This window comes from Chelonia mydas, chromosome 25 (assembly GCF_015237465.2).
Source record: "Chelonia mydas isolate rCheMyd1 chromosome 25, rCheMyd1.pri.v2, whole genome shotgun sequence".
Taxonomy (NCBI): domain Eukaryota; kingdom Metazoa; phylum Chordata; order Testudines; family Cheloniidae; genus Chelonia; species Chelonia mydas.
This window is the reverse complement of record NC_057858.1, coordinates 13,646,780-13,668,064: the sequence shown is the minus strand read 5'-3', so window position 1 is coordinate 13,668,064 and position 21,285 is coordinate 13,646,780. Positions and strand designations below refer to the sequence as shown.

Here is a 21,285-nt window from a genome sequence, read left to right as displayed (position 1 = left end):
CTGCAACTCACTGCCCCCCCTGCTGGGATGGGGCATGGGGAGTGGGTGGAATCTGCACTCTGGCTATCCCCATCCTGTGGCATCAGCCAGCGGGGCTGCCCATGGGGTATCTTCCACCATCTGCAAGTCATCCTGGCGGAGCAATTCCTGCGGCAGCTCTGGGGCTCGCCTGACAGCTCAGCAGGTCACACGTGCACACGCTCACAGACACTCACAATGGGAGCGACACGAACCTTTCGCGAAGCTGCTCGACTCCCCTTCGCAGCCCTGGGTGCCCCTGTGGGGGTTAGCGCCCAGGGCTGCAGCCAGGAGCAGCATGTGGAAGCTTGATCCCTGCCCAGCCGGATCCTGACACTGCTACTGACAGCATGTACGATATCTGCTTAGCCCCGCTGCCCTCCGGCAAAGCCCTGGGAACGACGGGCGGGCCGGGAAGCCACTCACCGGGAGCCGTGCTCGGCACACTCAGGCAAAGTCTGCGTTTTCCAGAGGCCACCTCGTGGCTGCAAACAGGCCCTCAGAGGCGCCGGCAGGCGCTACCAGCCTGACATGCCCAGCTATCCCGGCAGCTGCCTGTTGCAGAGGGATGGGGAGAATCACTCCTGACAGCCAGCCCTCTATGCTCCAGAGCCCACCAGGGCCAGAGACTGGACTAACGCCTGTCGCTAGAGGCTGCCAAGGGCCTGTGGTACCTGCTTAGGATCTGGCGCACCAGGACCAGACCAGAGGAGGGGAGCGGACCCTGCCACACTTGCTGGCAGCTGGGATCTTCTCGCTGTGGGCCTGAACCTCCCTCCTGGACTAGGCTGGGTCCAGATCAGAGCTTGGGGTCAGACCCATATCTCTATAATGCAGCAAACCGGAACCCCAATTCCCCATCCTGATTGAGGGGTCATGGTTCAGCCTCCATGGCGGGGGAGGGGAGAGCGCCTGGAGAGCCAAGGGGCTGGGGTGCGCTCACCCCCTCTCAGCCCCCTGCGCTGTCTTGGCTCAGAGGCCCCCTACCCCGTTGGTGAGCAGTTTAACCGGATCAGCCCATGTGAATTTTGCTGAGAGCAGGCACCCCCCATGCAGCCCGGCCCAGCAGTCCCGGCTTGTCATCAATGGCTCAGCTGTAGGGGCATTTCCTGCAGCATAAATTATGCAAATAAGCCACCGTGGGGGCGCCACACTCCTAGGGAGCCCCCAGAATGCTGCACTGGCTTGTGGACTCCCCTGACACACCCTATGCAGTGGGAGCAAACTCGCCCAGCAACCCCCCACCGGGCCAATTATGCAAATTAGCTGCAATCATGCAAATTAGCTCCCCGCCTCGCTTGCATTTGGCGCTCTCCCGGCTGTGCTGATGACACGCGGGTTCTGCGGCAGAGGGCAGCGATGCCAGGCCCGCTCCCGGCCTTCCCGGCGCTGGCAGAGCGACCCAGAGACGCGAGAGCAGAGGCAGGGCCGGGGAGAGGGAGAGGGAGCGGCGCTGGTTTGGCTGCAGGTTCCCCCAGCAGGGTGGCTGGCCCCGGGGAATCCCCGGTTGCCCGAAGTTTAAACAAAGCTGGTGGCTCACTGAATGCTGCCTGACGGGCCCCCAGGCTGCAAAGTGGGAGAGGAGCTCCCGGTCCTGCACTGAGCAGGCCCAACTGGGGGCCACACCCATCCTGCCACCAGCCACCTCCGGCCAGGCAGGGGCAGGGCTGGGGGAAGAGAGCTCCAGGGTGAGTGACTGATCTGGGCTGAGCTTGCCCCCCCTCAAGTGGGCGCTGACCCACATGCTCTGGGGGGCACGGTGCTGCTAATGCAGCCCCCTCTCAGAGCCCCTCCACCTTGTGTTCCCGAGCGATCCCGGAGGAGCAGGAGCGCGGGTCCCACCTCCCTCCCTCTTTCCCACCGCAGCTTGAACTGGCTCTCAACCCCCCCCCACCCCATCCCCGCACCATTAAACAGCGTCTGCGCTTCACCCCAGAGCCGCGGCATGTTTGTTTCTCCTGCGCATCGTGCAGCACCTTGCACATCAATGTGCCTTGTTCCTATTAGCCAGGAAGTTCGACTGGAGCCAGGCCCTGCCTGAGAGACCCAGGAGCCGGAGAGCCAGGTACAGAGACATGAGTCCACAGTTCAGTCTCAATCAACCGCCAAGCCTTTATTTCATTAGCTCCCCGACCACAACCGACCCCTCACTGGCCAGAAGGGAAGCCCCAGTGGATCTGGGGAGCCCATTTGTGACCTCTGGCTCTGAGAGCCTCCTGCAGGCCCGTCCCAGTTGCCGTCTGGCCCTAAGTCGCGGGAACGGAGACCTTGGTCAGCTCTGCTGCTCCACTCAGAGCAGAGGGACCCGGAGCTCCCTCCCCTGTCGCGGGTGGTGTCCCTCGCCCGGCCACGCATGCAGCTGAAAACGAAGGCAGGCACGGCGTCTCGGAGCGACGCAGCGTTGTAGCGAGAGCGGGAGGCGGCACACGGACTGCATGCATCGGGGGCGGGGAGATAGCCCTAGCCAGCGGTACGGGCTCTGTGCCTCGAGCAGGGAAACACACTGCGAGCCACCGGGGTGACCACGGCCGACCCCCTGCACTTGCCCTGGCCTGGGAGGCAACGCGCATCTGCAGGGCTGGGGGAAGCCAAATCCCTGCCCCCTTTCCCTGGCTCCTCCCCTTTCCCCTGGCTCCTCCCCCTCACTAGATTTCTCTCCCATGCCGAGCCCATCCTGTGTGGTGCTGATTTCAGTGGCGGCTGAGGGCACTCAGGATCGGGCCCTATATCACGATGCTGTATTAATCCCCATCGGTCGCCCTGACTCCACAGAGTAGCCCCCCTTTCTCAGGGGACTATCACGGGGGGGCCCTGGCTGGGGATCTCTTAGGACAGCACTGTGGAGACTGAAAAATCCGGTCACTTTTTTCTTTGCCCGGGAGGGGGGAAAACCCCACCTGCGCTTTGATTGTTTAAGGGACAGCAGCAATCATCAGCCCTGGGCGAGCCCTGGACACTGCAGCTCACGGCAAAGCACCCACACACCAATTTCCTACTGCAGTGGTCAGTGCCTGTTTGAGCTTAACCACGCCCGATTTGCCAGATTCCTGCTTTCCCATCGTGCCTAGCTTCATGTGCTGTGGCAAGGTGATTCACCCCACCTATCGTAATGAACAGGCTGGTGTGGGTGGGGAACCACGACCGCCCACAGATGGAATCTGAGCTGTACCACTGAGTACCATATGCCCTGTACTGTATAGCGCTAAGGGGATTCTCCTTCAGCTCAAAGTGTGTTTTCGAAGGGGGTGGGTCAGAGTTCTGTCCCTGTAAAGTTAGATCAGCTGCTTGAGCATGGCATAGATCCTGCATGGCTATGTTACAACGTTAAACTAAACTCCACAGATGGGATTATTCAGCCAGATGTTTTACATGTACCTCAAAGGGTTTTTGCTCTAGAAAAGCTTACGTTAGTGAGTCCAGCTCTCAACGTGCCTGCTTTCCTGTCCCTCCTGCGCAGGGTACATTCAGGGAGCATAGGCCTTTCCATGGGTGTTTCAAGGGCTTTGCATTGAACCTAGTGCTGAGTATGCGCCGTCTGGTCCCTTAGGGAGCTTTGTCAGCAGGACCCGTGCTGAGCTGCGCAGATCCCGGGGAGCAAGGGGAGCAGCTGGCCTCTTCCGACACCCTCACGCTTGCTTCTCTTCGCAGCGCTGCGGGCAGGGGGACGCTGTTGATTTTGCTCCAGTGCCGTTAGCTGAAGCACTGACAGGGAGCGCGTGGGCCGTGAACTGCACAGGGCGGTGCCATCCCAAGCGGACGCTTTGCATCATCCACCCGCTCCCCATCCAGGGCATTAATCTTCTGAGCATCCGCCCCCCATGCGTGGGGCGAGAACTACACTCCCATTTACGCCCCCTCTGAGTTTCCATCCTCCGCAGTCATCGGAGGAGCAGGGCCCAAGGCCTGTCCGGTTCAGCAGGACCCACCCTAGCGCTGCGGGTGTGCACCACATCTGAACAGCCCCCAGCCCCAGGCAGGAGCGTGGCATTGGCATGGGGGATCCTGGGGAAGCTGCAGGGGCGGCAGCCCGGCCCTGCCCCCTCTGCAAGCAGAGAAAGGCCTAAAAACTAGATTCCAAGCGCTAGCCACAGCAGCGTGAAGCCAAGAAGGAATCCGGAGGTTGGGTTAGCGAGGGGGGCAGCGGCTGCACCGGAGCGTGGCCGGAGCGGCCCCTACGAGTGCAGAGTCTGGATGTCCGTTTGCAGGAGAAAGCAAGTGAATTGAAGCTGGCATGGTCCCCCCTCCAGCCCTCTTCCCTTCTCTACCACAGACCCCCTCCCTAGCCTGCCATGCCGTGGGACCGTCCCCACCTGCTATGGAAAGGGATGGGGGGGGGGTTCCCTTCTGTTTCCTGTGATGCTGTTACCAAGAAATGCCCGGTCCCTGGGGCTCGGTGGCCAGTACCACGGTCCTGGCTCAGCCGGCTCCAGGTGAGAAGGGATGGGAGGGTGGGGGGGAATTACTATGGTAGCAGCTCTCCAGCTGCGGCGTTTGTCTGATGGTTGCAAGAGCAGTTCTGTCCCCAGCAGAGCGGCCATGGCTGCCTCTTATACCTGGAGAGGCCTCCACTTGCCCGGCTCCTCCCTGCCGTCCTTGGGGGGCCCTTCGCTGGCCTTCTTGTAGCAGTAGACCCCGAAGAGCTTGTACTTCTTGTCCGGGAAGCCCAAGTTGCGGACGCCGGGCTCCCGGCCCCCGCAGCGTGCCCGGGGGTTGACGATGGGGTAGCGGATGCTGCCATCCTCCACCCAGCCCGCCTCACACTTGTCCAGCAGCTGGATCTTCCAGGCAGCGTAGAGCTGGCCCACCTTGGCCACCCTGGCGCCGTTCTTCTTGCAGGCCTGGAGGGCCTCAGGGTAGCTCACCTTGCCGTAGGTCTTCAGGAAGTAAACTTTGCCTGGAGGGGGAAGAGAAGGAGCTGGGTTAAAGGGATGGAGCTTCCCCCCTCCCCTCCCCCTCGCCAAGAGGTGCAGGGCACCAGGCCCGAGACTGGCCATGCCGGGCCCGGGGCATCAGCCACGTACAGTGGGCAGGACTTAAGCCCATAAGGCCTGGCACCCACAGCTCCCATTGGCTTCTGGGGGAACCACGGGTGCTTGGCACCTCTGTGGATCATGCCTGTAACTGGTGGGAGGGGTCCCCGCCATGGGACCCTGTCATTGTCACCATGGCATGAAGCGTGAGCGCAGCCAGGAGGGACTAGTTACACGTCTAGCTCCAGGATCGGCCTCTCCATGACCAAAGACGCCAGGGCGGGTCTCAGACCTAGCAGGGGGACGTGGCCGCTCGAGGGGCTTGAACGGCCCTGTCTAGCATCTGTTGGAAGAAAGAAAGCAAGGGACGGTGCCGTGCAGGGTCATGTCAAGGCAGCGACTAGCCCCCGTTAGCCATGGGTCTCAGAGACCGGGAGGGAGCAGGATTTGTGGCTTCGTTGCCAACATCCCCTGTGCTGGGGGCCGCGGCAGCTGAGGCCAGGACAGAGCTCCAGCCCCACTGGGATGTTGAATTAGGATCTCTCCCACGCCCCCTGGGTCCATGAGCTATAGACACTTAGGAGCACAAGGGAGCCGAGGAGTCCAAGAGGACCCCAGGGTGGATCTGTGTCCAGCAGCCTTGAGAAAGAATCCCCTTTGCAGCCAGGACACCCGAGCCTGGTCCCCTCTCTGCCCCACAGGACACTGGTGCAGCTTGGCTCCCCCCCGGCTTTGGGATCCAGCCATGCCACACTGCCTCTCCCGATCCCTCCGCCCAAGGGCAAACTGGCAAAGGAGCCCTACCAGTCCCAGCCGGATGGGAGGGGCACACAGGCAGGGCTAGGCCTTCATCAGCCAGAGGTGAGGAGCGAACAGGGGAACGCTGAGCCAGCCTGGCTGCAGAGGAATAAAGGCAGCTCCTGGAAATTAATTCCTAGACACATCGAGATTGATGGGGGATGCAGCGCTGCGTCCGGTGATGAGTCCCCATAGCTATTACATCCGCTATTTATCCCGCCTGCCATGATTAAATAAACATCCGCAGAGCCCCCTCTTCCGCATTCCACCTCCCTCCCCCCCCCGCCCCCGGCCCTGCCAGCCAAAGAGTACTGTAATTTACGCACAGGGACAGCCCCTCTAGCTCAGATTTGTCTTGTGTAGCCCTGGCTTCATCCATCATCTGTGCCTCTCTCCGTTGTAATTACCTGCTTCTCCTTCCCCTGTTTCTGCCCCGGGGAGGCAGGAATTACAGCACAAAGGACCTTGTCCATCGCGGAAACCTCGCCTCTTTGCATTAAAGCCAGTGCCGCTGACAGCGGGAGCTAGTGTAAACGGCACCCGCATCTGTGCCACCACGTCACCCCGAGCCGCTCTGAAGAGTCAGGCGATGGTGGACATGCTGGTGCTTCTCCCGCTGTTGCCCTGGGGGAGAGGTTCCCCCCCCCAAGGTGTGGGGCGGCTCTGTCTGCCTTGAGTCCTTCTGGGATTTGTGAGGGCTGGGGGTGGCTTTGCAAAAGGAGGGGGAGGGACAGCCGCTCTTGTCCCTCAGTGCCTTGGAGGGGCAGGGGCCGGGGGTTCAATTCCTGATGAAAGGGGGTGGATACAGCGTGGGCTCGAGCAGGGAGGCACCCCCCACCCCGAGACCACTGGCTGTAGTGGGGTGGACTCCCCTGCATGAGGAGCTTGGCTGAGGCTCATCAAACTCACCGCACACAGGCCAGCGAAACAGCCCCCTAGTCCCCGGCTCTGGCCCGTCAGGAAGCCCCGATGGAGGCTGGGCTTTTCAGAGCCTGAGCGAGTGGCGAAGGCTGCTGACATGCAGTCCCCAGCGCTTCGCCGGGGGGGCGGGGGGGGGCTGCCATCGCGCCCAGCAGCCACACACCACGACGGCGAAATAAGCCAGCGCTAAGGGGGGAGATTTATGTGGCAGCCATCAAGCTGTCCTGGCAATAAAAGCCATCGTTAAAAGATACCAAGAGACACCTCCCTCTTCGCCACTTAGCAGCACCAGAGCCGTTGGAAGCGAGAGCCCTCGGGTTCACTCCCTCCTGCTGTTAGCCCAGCCCCAAATCCCAGCTGGGATTCCTTCCTCTGTGCGGAGAAGGGGACCGACAGCTTAAAACCCCCGTCACCTTTAACAGAGAGAGAAAGAGAAGGCCGGGGCTGGGGACGGCAGGCGGAGTGCCATGCTCCAGCTCCAGCTGTGAGATGAGTTGGGAGGATCTCAGCCACTTCCCGCTGGGGCTCCCTGGCAGTTGGGCCCCCTCATTGGCAAGCTGAGCGGAGAGGCCGAGGGCTGAGCAGGCCACAGGGACAGAACCCCCAAAGGCGAGACGGGGGCGTGGGGAGGGGAGAGGCTTTTGCTGCGGCATCCCGCCCTCTCGTGTGGGTACAGAGAGGATTTGGGACTCGGGGCACCTCCCACCAACATCGTGTTCATATCTCCTGGTCCCACCGGAGACCCCTGGGCTCCTTCTGTCATTGCTACAGAGAGCTGGGGGGGGGGGGGCGGGGGGGGTGGAAGGGTCTCTTCTCTCCAAAGCACCCTGCCCAGAGGCTGAGCACTGCCTAGCTCGTGTCAGCAGGGACCCCTTTGCTGTTCCCTCCTCCCTTAGGTGGCAGGGGGTGGATACAAACAATCCCCTTAGCAATAATAGCTGGTGCTTCCTGGGGCCAGGATGGGGGGGGGTTGACTCAAGGCTGAGGGGCAGGGGGAGCCATGGGGCTGCCCTGACAGCAACCCCTCCCCTGCCCCGCCCCGCTCCGCCCCAGGGAGAGCCGAGTGAACTCACTGACTTCCACAGGACGCAGCACCGAGGGCAGGCAGGGCGAGACCCCAGCAGCTGAGGGGCCCAGATCAATGGCTGGGGGGCAGGGGGGGAAGGAGCCCTGGGAAGCCTTTGGGTGCTTAAAAGCCATCGTGTGACACTGATCCACAGCAGGGGACGGGGGTAGAGTGCAGAGGGCTGCACCATTCAGGTGATGAGCTGCCTCAGTTCTGAGCCGATCCCCACGCCACTGCCCAGGGAGGCAGCATAGTCCAATGGGTAGGTTCAATTCTGCTTTGAGGATCTAGGCCCGATCCCACAGTCTGTGCGCCGGGACCGGGGCAGCGCAGGGGCTCAGAGGCAGCGTGGGCTGACCCACGCTTGGGGGGTGCTGGCATTCCTGGCTCCTTACCCTCCCACCCCTTCTTTTAATCCGTGCCCTCCACTTCCACCCCTCAGCAGTGGCCGTGACTATTAAAGGCATAAAAGGCCCAGGAGAGCTGTAACCACCCAGTGTGCTCACTCACTCAGGTGCTTTAGTGCCTAATTAACTCCCAGTAATCCCAAGGCAATGAACCAGGCATGTTCAGCAACCAATCACCCTGGGCTAATAGGGAGGGAGGACGCCACCAGCCGCACCTGAGCTCCGGGGGCTGCAGCCAGGTACAGAGTGTTTAAATTCCCTGGGGCCTCAGCCCTCTACCCCTTTCCCTAGCATTTCGGGCTGTTGGAGTCTTTGGGTGATGGGCTGGGCCACTGGCTTTCAGCCTGTGGATTGGGGGTCTTCAGACTGTATCTGAGATTTCCAAAGGGGTCCGCACCAGCATTTGAAACGTTTTAGGGGTCTGCAAATGAAACAAGGTTGAAACCTGCTGGATTGGAGTAGGGGGGAGGAGAAGGAGGGGATGATGCCAAGGCTAGGCTAGGAATAAATAAAATTAAAGGGCCAAAACCCACTGAGGCCAGGGCTATTGCCCAGGGTCCGGGATGGGCCGTTCTCTTCCCCATTCAGCGTCCTGTGATCTGGGAATGCAGCCTGTTCCTTCAGCGCCTGGGTGGGACAGAGAACAGCTGCTGCTCTGGGGGGCTGGGATTTGGTGGGGCGGGGGGGCTGGCAGGGAGAGACGCATGGCCTAAAGGAGGAGTTCTGCTCTCCCCAGAGCAGGATCAGCATGCCCGTGCTGAGGGGCGACAGCGGCCCATTGATGAGACCTCCCTGCAGCTCCACCAGCTCCGTGCCCCCAGGGGACGCGCGGGGCACGCACCAGCAGGGAGGGGAGCCTCCCAATCCCAGGCGGGGAGGGGGATCCGCTTAGAAAGTAGTGCTGAGCGACCGTAGCCCACAGAGGGGTCATGTTCAAGGGCTCAGGCCTTCTCAGCAAGGGAAGAAAAGAGCCTCAAGCTCCAGGAAGGGGATGGTGGCCGGCAGCTCCGTTCATCAGGCCCTGTGGAACTCTCTGCCACAAGGGTAATGCTCGTCTGGGCAGGGGCCAGAACTTCCTCAGGGGTCAGTCCCAAGCGGCAGGATGAACTCCCACAGGAACAAGGGGCCATCCCAAACCAGCCCACCACTCCAGGTGGTGCTCTGCCCTGCTTTCTCCAACACAAACACAGCAGTGCAGACCTCTAGAGATCCCAAAGCCCCCCCTGGTGTGCACAATCCCCCCGTTGGGGAGGGGAGAGAGACCAAATCCCATGTGACAGATGTGAGTCACACAGCTTAGTGCCCGGCTGTACGGCACTGAGACGCGGCAGGATGAGCCCCTAGTAGAATGGGGCACCTGAGTTGAAGCCGGGGGGGGGAGGTAAGAAAACACAGCATCAAGGAGCACGGCTTGTTAGGCAAAGCACTAGGCTGGGGAGTTGGCTCTCCCACAGCTGCCTGTGTGACCCTGTGCAGGTCACTCCCTTCCCCCCCGCCCCACACGATGTGCCTCAGTTTCCCCCTTTGCAAAGCGAGGATAATGACCGTGACCCGCTCTGCTAACCCAACGTGCGCTAAGTATTACGTTCTTGCTGAGCATTCAGCGTGCTCCAGGCCCGGCTGCGCTGCCTGTGCAGCTGCCCCGCGTCTCTCAGCACCTGCCCCCTTGGCCCTGCCCCACAGAGGGAAGGGGGCTGTTACCGTTCAGGTTGGACGTGAAGCAGAAGGCGTCGTAGCGCTCGTCCTCCTTGTGCCGGTACCCGTAGCTCCTGACCCCGACGGGGGTGTCTTTGCGGCCGCACTCGTCTCGGGGCCTGGAGATGGGGTACTGCACGGAGCCATCCTCCAGCCAGCCGGCGTTGCACCAGTCCATGCCCTCCACCCAGGCCTTGTGCAGCTGGTCGTAGGAGGCCAGGATGCCGTCCTGGGCCAGACACGCCTCCTGGGCCTCCTGGAAGTTGAGGGTGTAGCGGCCAAGGCGCGGGTGGTACGGGAAGATCACTCCTACAGGGACACGCAAGCAGAGCAAAGCGCTGGCTGGGGGGTCCTACAGCAATCGCCGAATGGGGAGCTGCGCGGGGGGTGGGGGAAGGGCTGTTGGCTCTGAGGCTTCAGGGCCCTCGCTGTGCACTGAAGGGGTCAGGAAGGGATTTCTCCCCCCACCTCCTCAAGGACATTACTTTACAATTTCTCAAGTGTATTACGGGTCCCCCCCCCTTCCCCCCGAAGCATCAGTTATTGGCCGCTGCTGGAGGAGGGATACCAGGCTAGAGAGACCAATGGTCTGTTCCGGGGCTGGCAGGGGAAGCCTGGCCTCCTGCCTCCTGATCCTGTGAGCCAACCTCCAGCCCACACCTCCTTGCAGAATCAGGAAGAGAACTTAAGACTCCTAACTCTCGTTACCCCGCCCCTCTTCTCTCACCACTAGCCCCCACTCCCCTCCCAGAGCTGGATCTAGGACCCAGGTGGCCTGGCTCCCTGTCCTCTGCTCTAGTCACATGACCACGTTCTCCTCCCAGTGCCCATCTGTCCCTGCACCCTGCTCTAACCCCGGGGAGACCTGCCCCCCTGTGTAAAATAGGAACCGCCTGAACTTTCACCCAAAGCTTGAGCCTAATACCAGCCGACGCCAGCCGTGGGGCTGCTGTCCGGGTGGCAGGCACGGTGCGGGTGATGGGACTTATCTGCCCTGGCAGCTGCTGGGTTTTGCTCCGGCACGGGCACGTAACGCTTGCTTTTGAAAAGAAAGTAGGACAAGGTGAGCGGCACCGCAGCTCAGAGTGACGGATGCATCTCTCAACCCTGCCACCCCAGGCATCGGCTCCTCCGCCACCTTGCCCGGAGCCGGGGCCCGGGTTCTGCCAGGCCGCAGAGCGAGGTGATAGAGAGGCATGCTCCAGGTCGAGCTGTCCTCCCACGCTCATTCACATCACCCTCCCGCCGATCCAGCATTAGCCAGCCTGAAGCGACGTGGATGAGCTCTGAGGAAAGCAAACCAAGTGTGGCAGTGATTACAGCAGGGCAGAAGGGAGTCTGGCCGCCTGGGGGCAGTGAAATCTAGTGGTTAGAGCAAAGGACGGGGCAGTCAGGACTCCTGGGTTCTATTCCTGGCCGTGTCATTCTCTCTGACCTTGGCCAAGTCACGTATCTCTCCGGCTGGCTGGCTGCAAAGAGAGGGTGATTCCTCCCTCCCCAGGCTGAGGGATTGTTTGCAGCAATGCTTTGAGAACCTCAGACACAAGGTGTATGCTAATGACCTCGCTTGGACATGTGCCGCCACTCCGGGTTCTGATTGCATGGACGCCGCACCGGGACCTTGTCTACACTACAGGTTACTCCAGTATAATTTACCTCATTCAGGAGCGTGCATAATCCACACCCCTGAGCGACCTAAATTACACCCACCTTAGCGCCGGGGTAAACGGCGCTATGTCAGCGGGAGTAAAATTTGCAAAACCAGACGCTCAGGCCAGGCCTACGCTAGCAAGCCCACAGCTGCACTGCTAATTATGTTTTGCCAACATGAGTGGTAGCGTAGACGTGGCCTAAGTGGGTGTGCACGGTCGTTTTGTCTCCATACGGTAGCCGGGCGCTGCAGTTCAGAGCTTTGGCGAACAGGATTTATGAGCACATGCTGGGTGGTCAGGCCATGCGTGCGTGCAAAACGGCGCACACAAAACTGGGTGTGCAATGCAGCCTGGGGCTCGCAGGCCCCCAGAGAATGCGGCCCTGCTAGTGTCTCCGGGATTCCCTTTACCTTCCAGATCCAGCTTCACCATGCCTGTGTCGTCCTCCAGCTCATTGGTGACCTCGCACTCATACTGCCCGTAGTCCTGCAGGGTGACATTGCGGATGATGAGGGAGGCGTCCCCTGTCCCATCCTCCTGCAGCGCCGTGCGCCCCCGGTAGCTCCCAAAAGACCTGCGCTCCTTCCCCATGGCCACGAAGACGTCCACGAAAGACATCGGGTCCATCACTTTGGTCCACTTGAGGCGGATCTCGGCGGGGTCGTGGGCTGACGTGTCATAGTGGTACCGGCAGGGAAGGAGGATGGTCCCGCCCCGGTGGGTGACCACCTTCCCAGGCGCCGTCTGGACGACCACGGCCCCGCTCTCATCCTCTGCACATAGACACAAAGGCTAGCGGTGGCTTTGGAGGGCACACACCCCTCCTCCAGCCAGCACACCACCCTCTGCCCTGCCCCGCTGCACCAAACCGCAAACCAACCAGGGACCCAAAAATACAAAACTCTTCTGCTAACGTTCCGGGGTGTGAGTTTCACACACTGGCTGGGAGAAGGGCTGGATGATCCGACTGGGCTTTTCCATCTCAACCTCCTGGGTTGCTTGGAAATAAGAAAGCTGCCGCTTCTCCATGTCACATGAGGACACGAACACGCGTGTTGGGAGCTGTCTGCCCTAGGATGGCCTGCAGCGCTGGGGGAAGGTTATTATGTGACGGCTAAACGTTCGTGGAGGGTGTCCATCTGTCACACGGCCAGGCAGCCCTTAGAGAGGTGACCAGAGACAAACGGACCCAACCTTAGGAAAAGCTTGTGTCCATTGTTAGCGATTCAGCTCCTTAATGGATACTGGGGGGTCGGGGGGTTTGGAAGAACGAATCCACCCCTGCAAATGCACCTCAAATTTCCAGAGAGAGGAAATAAAGCTTCCTTTTTATTGGGGAAGAAAACAAGGTGATTCATGCTCCCTCCACCGCTCGTCTGGGACTCTCTGACTCCATGTCTCTCTGCATCACGCTCCCTTGCTCTCCGGCTGGCCTTGGCTATCCTAGGAAATTGCACCCGTTTAACTAAATCGATATTAAATGTCACTGAATGGCGCTAAAGGGATATGAACCAGATTTAAAGTGATTGGAGTGCATCTGCATTAGGGGCATGAAGAAGGTGGCTGGGCTTGGGCTGCAGGCAGCAGGCTGCGATTCCAGAAGTCTGGGTCCATTTCCCAGCTATGCCACAGACTCCCTGTGTGACCTTGGCCACGGTCCTTAATGTCCTTGTGCCTCAGACCTCACACCCTTTGTCTATTTAGACTGTCAGCAGTTTGGGGCAGGGCCTGTCTCTCACTGTGTCTGTGCAGCATCAGCACGAGGGTTGCCCAGTCTTGGTTGAGGCCTTTTGCAGCTCATCCATTGTAGTATAACAGCCTACTACTCCTAGTTGCTGATGGAGTTACTCTTTTAGCTCAGAAGACAGAGGCATGTGCTGAAGTCCTGGGTTCAAACCTTGCTGATGCCCTATGGTGGGGACCGGGAGTTTATTAACCCTTCTGGACTTGATACGATCCTGGTAGCACAAAGGAGATGGCCCAGTTGAGAATGAGAATGATCTCTAATGAGATGTGATACAATGGAGAAATCGGGAGGGGGAGCGAGAGGGGACCCATCCGACAGGCTGAACAAAGACACTGCTTGCTGGAGGGCTCAATCCCATTGGCAAAGCAGCATCCCCATAATAAGGCGGAGGGAAGGTGCTCGCTCCCAGCAGTGGAGCCTGTCACACAGCAGAGCCAGGGTGGCTGGGTGCGTTAACGGCCACCTCCCTCCCAGGAGTCATTCCTGCAGGCAGGTCATTCCCAAGCAGGGTCCCACGGGCTGGGGTTCCGCCAGGGGACTTGCACTGCAGATTCAGTGCCTGGCTGATGCAGTCCCAAGCACTGTTCCCTCTAAGCCACACACGGGTGCACGCACACACAGATCCTAAACACACGGCGAAACACCGCACGCACAAACATTTGCACAGAAGCACAAACATTTGCACAGAAGAAATTTTTTGTGCACACGGCCTGTCAAAAATTACAGGGAACATTGGTCCCAAGCTGGGTGCCAGCGCTGCCAACAGAATGGTAGTGGGGCAAAAACCTGCCCAAGAGCCATTATTGCCTGGGTGACACTGTATAGGAAGGTTTCATTTATAAATAGTTTATCAAGGGTTAATAACTGAGGATTAGATGCTTTAATATGTGGTTACGTGATTGTCAGAGTCCAACAGATCAGTGTTATGTGGCACCGTAGTTTATAACCGTCTATAACACTGCGAAGGACGTGCTCACAACCAGAGATGGCTGGGAAAAGGGTTTCCACCTCATGACAAATGTTGAGATTTAAAAAATAAAAAATTCAGCTCAAATTGGGACCAAAAGCCAAAATTTTGAATTTTTGCACTAAATGAAAATTTTTAAAAAATTCATGTTTGGTCAGTTGAAACATTTCATTTTGATTTTGACCCTTTTTAAAATGATGATTTTTAATTTGTGCTTGTTGTTTAACTTATGTTTTTTATTGTTGTTGTTTTGTTGTTTGATGTAGAAAATAAAGTCAATATCTGCACACAAAGTCACTCTGAAATGACAAATCAAAATTTCCCCTTTTGAAAATATCGATAGTTTGAAAGCAGGTTTAAAACAAACAAACATTCAAAAGGAAATTTTGTCAGAACTATACAATTTCATGGGAAAATCTGGTTTCATTAAAATTGGACCAGTTCTTAGAACCACCTGTACCAGCCAACTGCTCCTATCACCGTCCCACAAAGTACTCGCTGGGTCGGTAATATTCTTATAACATCTCATATTCATGTATGCACCCTTTAGAAACACTGCCTATAAAGTGAGACCAGTACCTGTAGCCAAGTAGCCCCTGGAGACCTCAGCTGGCCTGTTGTGTAGGAGACAAAGGCTGCACAGACACAGAGTGAGAGACACTCCCTGCCCCCAAACATGTTACAGACTAAATACATAAAGGGTGGGAGGGGAAACTGAGGCACCAAGCAGGGAAGTGACTTGCCAAGGTCTCACAGTAGGTCAGGAATAGAAACTGGGTCTCCCACATCCCAGCCCAAGAGGCACTAGACAATCGCCCTGTCCATTTAAGGGGAAAGAGGGTCTTACACACTTTTGCAGGTGGAAATCAAATCTACCTGCAGGGTGCTGGGTGCAGAGCCCCCCACTCCCCTCCCCGGCCTCCTGTCTTATCCTGAGGGGGGAGAGTGAGTGAGGCCCTTAGAATTAAAGGTGCAGTTGTGAGAGGTGAGCTGGAGCAGGGGGCCAGTCCTGGGCACTGGCACTTTAGGGTTGTGTTCCCAGCTCTGCCGCTGACTGGCCATGTGACTCTGCTCGGTGCCTCAGTTTCCCCATTTGGTGCCTCAGGGAAAACTTTTGGGTGATATTTCTATGGCAACAGTTCCCCATGTCTCTGGGCTGGAACCATCCCTTCCCAGCCCTGTGTGGATCGTTTTTTGTTCCCTTCCCCTGAGGTGACCATTCCCTTGGGGTGGGCACGCTTGAGACCTCCTTAGCGAGCAAAGTGGGGGGGGACCCCATCTTGGGGGAGCTGGCTGAGCCAGCCCCTCACTCACCTGACACGTGGATGACCTTCTTGCGCCCCCTCTCGCTGAGCGCCGGCGGGGAGGAGAGGACGGCGATGAGAAGCAGCAGGGTGGCTGCCCGGCACACAGGCTGCATCTAGCAGAGAGAAGAGGAAACCCCCATTCACCCCTGGCTGGCAGGCCTGGCTCAGAGCTCTAATGCCCTAGAGAGACCGGCGCCCCCTACAGGCCTGCCCCAGAGCAGGGTTGAAGAGCAAAGGGGGCGTGGAGATTCCATTGGCTGACCCTTGTGCAAAGGGATGTTGGACAGTGACACAACCCGCGGGGACTCCTTCGAGGCTAGGGCAGAACCAGGCCCAGGCCAAAGCGCCCAGGACAGTGGCTTTCCTGGCATCGAGCGTGAGTGACCCGTACGCAAAGGGGACGGGGGCAGATACTGGGGGTGAGTGCAAGAGAGAGAGGGAGGGTGGAGATTCGGATAGACGGATTGAGAGTATGAGAGACAGACAGCAGAGAGGTACAGATGACAAGGTATTGACAGATGCAGAAACAGAAGGGTGGACGGATAGATAGCTAGATATGGCCATGGATGGATGGAGAGAGAGAGATGGATGTTTGTAAAGTGCCTTAAGACCGGGAGCTGGGCAGTGCGGGTGGGCACCACTCCCCCTCTGACTCAGTTTAAGTGTCACCAGAGGGCAGCACAGACAGTGCCCCGTGGCATCCATGTGAATTGCACATACTCAGCCGCTCCCATCAGCAGCTGGGCACCGTTATGAGGCGGGCTGCGCCCAGCTGGACACGTGGCTCCCAGCCCAGCCTGCAGCCGGTCCCAGCGTCCCAAGTTACTCTGTAGATTTCGGTTGTGCTCACAGGGTGCTGGGCGGCCCCCAAGCGCATGGTACCACAGCTAGCTCCCAGCCAGTGCTGCCCGAATCTCACTGCCGCGCAGGCCCGTGCCATCCTTGCTTGGCCGGGGATGCCCACACGAGGGAAAGGAGGTGCTGTCCCCTCGCTGTCTCCAGCTCGGAACGCCATACACCATTACGCCGGCTGATTAAAGCAAATTGAATCAAGAGCAGGTGATGAAATTGGCTCTAATGCACTTATTACCTGCCCTGCTGAGCAGGGGGGCTCAGCTTTTGCTCGAAACTGTTATTTCTGAAGCCGGTTAATTGCACTGCGTGAGGGAAAGGTGCCCAGCTGCCTCCTCCACCGAACTGGGCTGCCCGCTCCACCCCAGGGAGGCTGCGCCATGGGGCTCTCTGAGCCCCCAACTGCCCCCCTTTGCTCTGAGCATCTACGTGGGCCACTCCTCGGAATGAGGATGTAGTTGGTGGGATGGAAGCTGGAGTCTGTGTATGAGATGGGGCCGATCAGCTGCTCCCAAACTCAGATGTTCGTGTTCCTTCTCCCAGCCAGCCTGGGCCGTGACCCGCACCCTGGCTACACAGAGATTCATCAGTTCCTAGATCCCAAGGCCAAAAGGGACCATTGTGATCCTATCATCTGATCCCCTGTATAACACAAGCCAGAGACCTGCCACGAAGTAATTCCTAGATCAGATCTGTTAGAAAAACATCCCATCTTGACGTAAAAATTGTCAGTGATGGAGAATCCACCACAACCCCTGCTAAACTGTCCCGATGCAGCAATTCTCAGATTCCTGTGTCCCATTCAGATGGGAAATGTTTAAGTGAGGGTGATGATTAACCACTGGATCCACCATGGGGTCCATCCAGGCCAGTGTCCTGTCACCAGCAGCTCCAGTAAAAGCCCTACAGTGACAGGACAACCCGCTCCCAGGGAAAGTCCTCTCCTGACCCCCGTTAGCTAGAGGGCAGCACATGTCCTGAAACAGGAGGGTTTCGAGCCAGTCCCAAACTCTTGTTATTTTTTAATCCTTGCTATTATAACTCAGCTGATGCTCTTCAGTCCTCACCCCCAGCCCCGGTGCTATCCTAGCCCTGGGCTCCCCTCTCCCCCTGCCCCAGCTCTTCCAGTGCCCCTCAATCCTGACCTGCAGCCCCCTGCTATCCCAGCTGTGGGCTCCCCCGCACACCCCGCTTTGCTGGTACCCTCAGTCCTAACCCACAGCCCCCTGCTTTTCCAGCCGCTGCGTTCAGAGTCTGGGCTAGAACCCAGCTCTCCTCTGACCACTAGGCCCTGCTGGCTACAGAAAGCAGCTGGCAGGTGGTTTCTGGGACCAGGACTCCTTGGGAATTGCTCTCACTTCCCTCCTTTCGTGGGGCTGGGCTACAGTGTCTGCTTCCTGAATGCTCCCCCCGCCCACACACACGCTCCTAGTGCAGCTCGAAAAGGTTGAGGGCCATTCCCCATTCCTCCCTCTGGCCCAGTGTAATGTTGGGAGGCTATTCCTGCCACCCACAGGGGAGAGGGAGTGGTGCACTCACTGACCCCTTCCTCATGGAGGGTTCAAGGGGACCTCACCAGCAAAGGGGTGGGGTGTAGGTGCCCAGGTCCCAGCCTGCCCTGTGGCTGCCAAGGCAGAACCCAGCCTCCCAGCACTGAACCTGCTGGGCACATGAGAGGGGACAAGTCTTGGGGCAGGAGAGGAGACCGACCCTTGCTGAGCATGGCCCGTTGGAATGGTCCGTCCCTAGGATGGCCACTGCCCCTGGGGGGCCGCTCCCCTGTGCAGCCCTGGGTCCCTCCAACTGTGTGGGAAGAGGCCGTGCCAAGGGAGAGTGATTCCCAGTCACTTGCACCTGTGCGACAGGCGTGCCATGTGGGTGTGGAATGCTGGTGAGTCCTGCCCGCTTGGCCCGGGGTCATTGCCAGCCCCCGAGCAGCAGAGCAGAGCACTGGCCTTGGGGGCAGAGTGGGGCAACTTTGCTGACACACAAACATCCCCTCCAGGCTGGGACCTGTGGCTCAGCTGCCTCTCTGCCCTTGGCAACCAGAGCCAGGGCATCTGCAGTGCCCCTTAGAAAGAAGGAACACGCAGGGGTTCAGTTCCCACACCTGGAAGGACAAAGCCATGGGGGCTGGGGGATCCAGCCACAAAAAAGACAAGGTGGCACCGAATATTCTCTCTCTCAGGCCCACATGCTCAGGCAGGGTCTAATCGTTGGCCAGGTATGGGGTCGGGCAGGAATTTTCCCCAGGTCAGAGTCTCAGGGACCTTGGGGTGGGGGGAGTCACCTTCCTCTGCAGCGTGGGGTGCGGGTCACTTGCCTGGATTATCTCGGTGTATCTCACTTAACCGTTTCCCTGCCATTGTGGGGGTTGGGGGCCACTGGTGCACCTGGATCCCTCCTGTTCCTTGCCACACAGAGGCCTAGTCCCCTGGGGGCCTAAGTCCAGTTGTTGGGTTCCGGGTGCAGGGCGTGGGGGCGGCCGGTGGGGTACGGGGATGGAGGATCATGTGGGTCCCTTCTGGCCTTAGGCTCGGGGGTCCTAGCAGGGAAGAGCTGGGGGTCAGGCTGCAGATGCTGCTGGGGGCTGGGGCAGGCTGTAAGGCTGCTTTGCCTTTGTTCCTGGCACAAACCCCGCTCTGCCCCACAGGGGAGATCTGCCGGCTGGCAGCTGCTCTCTGCGGAATGAGTTTGACGGGTCTCAGCCGCAGGGGCTGCCAGGGCAGTCTCAGCAGAGCGGGCTGGGATGGCATGGTGCCCCGGGCCCCAGCTCCCCCGGCCGGCTGGGCATGCAGCGTGTCAGTGGGGTGCAGGGCAGCTGCTATGCCTCTGGCTCCGCTAACCCCCCCCACACCCTCCGCAGCTGCTGGCAGGGGGGTCCCGGCAGCCGGCCCCCCTGGGGACAGCCGGGGCCAAGGCGCTGCACTGCAGCGGATGGAGGAGCTGTGCCCCGGGGTACCCGGCCGGCCCCAATCCGGCCTGCGGCATGGGGGCCGATCCCCCGGGGGCCGCTGCGCCCGTGCACGAGCTGAATCCAGGGGCAGCAGCTGGGCAGAGGGGACCCAGGTTCCGCCGGGCTCAGGGCCCCGCCGTGGTACCGGCTCTATCTGCAGCTCCCTGAGCTCGGGTCTGGGGGGCGGACGGACCGATCCTCTCTCTCTCTGCTCAGCTGCCCGGTCCCCAGCTGCAGATCGGTCCGGGGTGTGTGGGGGGGAATCAAAGGCCATTTCCCTCCCCCCCGCGCGAGTCCTGCTCTGTGTCCCCCCCCCGCGAGTCCTGCTCTGTGTCCCCCCCCCCCCGCGAGTCCTGCTCTGTGTCCCGTCCCCCCCGCGAGTCCTGCTCTCTGTCGCTCCCCCCCCCCCCCGGGCTCCGATCCGGCCCCGCAGACCGCGCCCAGCCCAAGGTGACCCCGCGGGGCGCACTCACCATTGTCCCGGGGCAGGGCGCGCGGGGTCCGGCCCAGGGCAGCCCGTGGCTGGCGGAGGTGGGCTCGGTGCATCCGAGGGGCCCGCGGGCTTGGCTCCTTCCCCCTGCCTGGGCCGCCCCCAGCCGGGTCTGCGAGGGGGGCGCCGGGTCCCTGCTCGGAGAGAAAGTTCCGCAGCGAGGCGAGGAGCGGGGCCGGCGGGGGACTGGAGCCGCTGCAGTTACCGGCTGCGGATGGGCTGGGAGGGACGGAGGGGGCGGGGGGGGAAGACTTGGGAAGGAGAAAGGAGCCGGGCTCGGTCACCGCCGGGAGCTGGCAGCTGGGGCTGTGCCGCAGACAGCAGGATGCTCTGCCCGTGGGGGGAGACATGGGGTGGGTCTGCTACAGTGAAAAGGGGAGCGCCTCGAGACCCCCCACCCCGGTCAGGGCCCCTCGTGCCGGGCACTATGCAGACCCAGCAGGAGACAGTCCCTGCCCATAGAGCCCACAGCCTGAATGCACCAGACAGCCGAAGGAAGGATCATTCACCCCATTTTACAGCTGGAGCACTGAGCCCCAGAGAGACTCAGTGACTCGCCCAGGATCACCCAGCGAGCCAGTGGCAGAGCTGGGCATGAAACCCAGAGCTCCTGAACCCAGGCCCAGGGCCCTTAACCACAAGCCCCCTGGGCTCCTTCTTTCTCTTTCCCCAGGGCTCCCTCCTCCCTGTGCTGCCCAGCTCCCCCAGCCCACCTGCCCTCCTGCAGCAGGTGCGCGCTGTCCCGGGCTGTGGCCGCTAGGGGGCAGCAGACAGGCTGATGGGATCCCTGTAACCTGCAAGGGGTCCAGAGCCCTGCCCCAGTAGGGCAAGGGGAGCTGGCTGTGGCCCCCCCTCCAGCCACTGCTTTCCCGGGCTGCGGAGGACATGATCCCCTCACTGATCACGGCCTCTCCGGAGCCCCCCACCCACTTCTGCCCAGGCTGCGGCACTGGTGGGGCAGGGGAAGGGCCCGGGGGCATTGCGCTGCCATTTTGCAGGGGCAGGAGCCAGGGGCTGGGAGTCAGGCGGCCTGGGCTCAATCCTCATCTGCGGGGGGTGCCGCGGGGTCACAGGGAGACAGGGGCATTCAGCGGTCAGAGGAGAAGGAGCTAACACGCAGCAGGCCAAGGCTGCATTTCGCCGGAGCCCCTTGAGCGCGGGCTGGGCTGCGTCCCTGCAGCCTGGCTGCCGAGTCCCCCGGGCGTTGCTCACTCCGTGCCCCACTTCTCAGCCGCTGCACTGGGGCCTTTCTGAGGGCAGACACCTCGCCCTGCTCCCCACATGTCACTGCCGCAGGCCCCGTGTGGGGGTGGCTCCCACTGCTGGGAGTAGGCCCCTGGGATTCGGGGCTCACGCTGGGCAGCCACATGCGGTGGCATGAGCGACAGGATGGGGGGATCACACCCCAGCCTCTGTCTGTTTTTCAGGCATGTGCTAAT

General features: G+C 60.3%; 1 protein-coding gene across 2 annotated transcripts; it reads right to left on the bottom strand.

Moving 5' to 3' along the window:
* Positions 1 to 1,955: 1,955 nt before the first annotated feature.
* HAPLN4 (hyaluronan and proteoglycan link protein 4) lies at positions 1,956 to 20,610 on the bottom strand. 2 transcript variants are annotated; one of them, XM_037885769.2, is made up of 5 exons: positions 19,830 to 20,610; positions 15,556 to 15,661; positions 11,938 to 12,300; positions 9,882 to 10,184; positions 1,956 to 4,912 (listed from the first exon to the last, which is right to left on the bottom strand). In XM_037885769.2, exons 1-5 carry the CDS (start codon positions 19,830 to 19,832, stop codon positions 4,566 to 4,568), a joined length of 1,122 nt encoding a protein of 373 aa, XP_037741697.1. In that variant the 5' UTR covers positions 19,833 to 20,610; the 3' UTR covers positions 1,956 to 4,565. The 2 variants fall into 2 exon arrangements, with proteins under 2 accessions (XP_037741697.1, XP_043391997.1); XM_043536062.1 differs by lacking the exon at positions 19,830 to 20,610 and adding an exon at positions 16,399 to 16,573.
* Between the last annotated feature and the right edge of the window lie 675 nt (positions 20,611 to 21,285).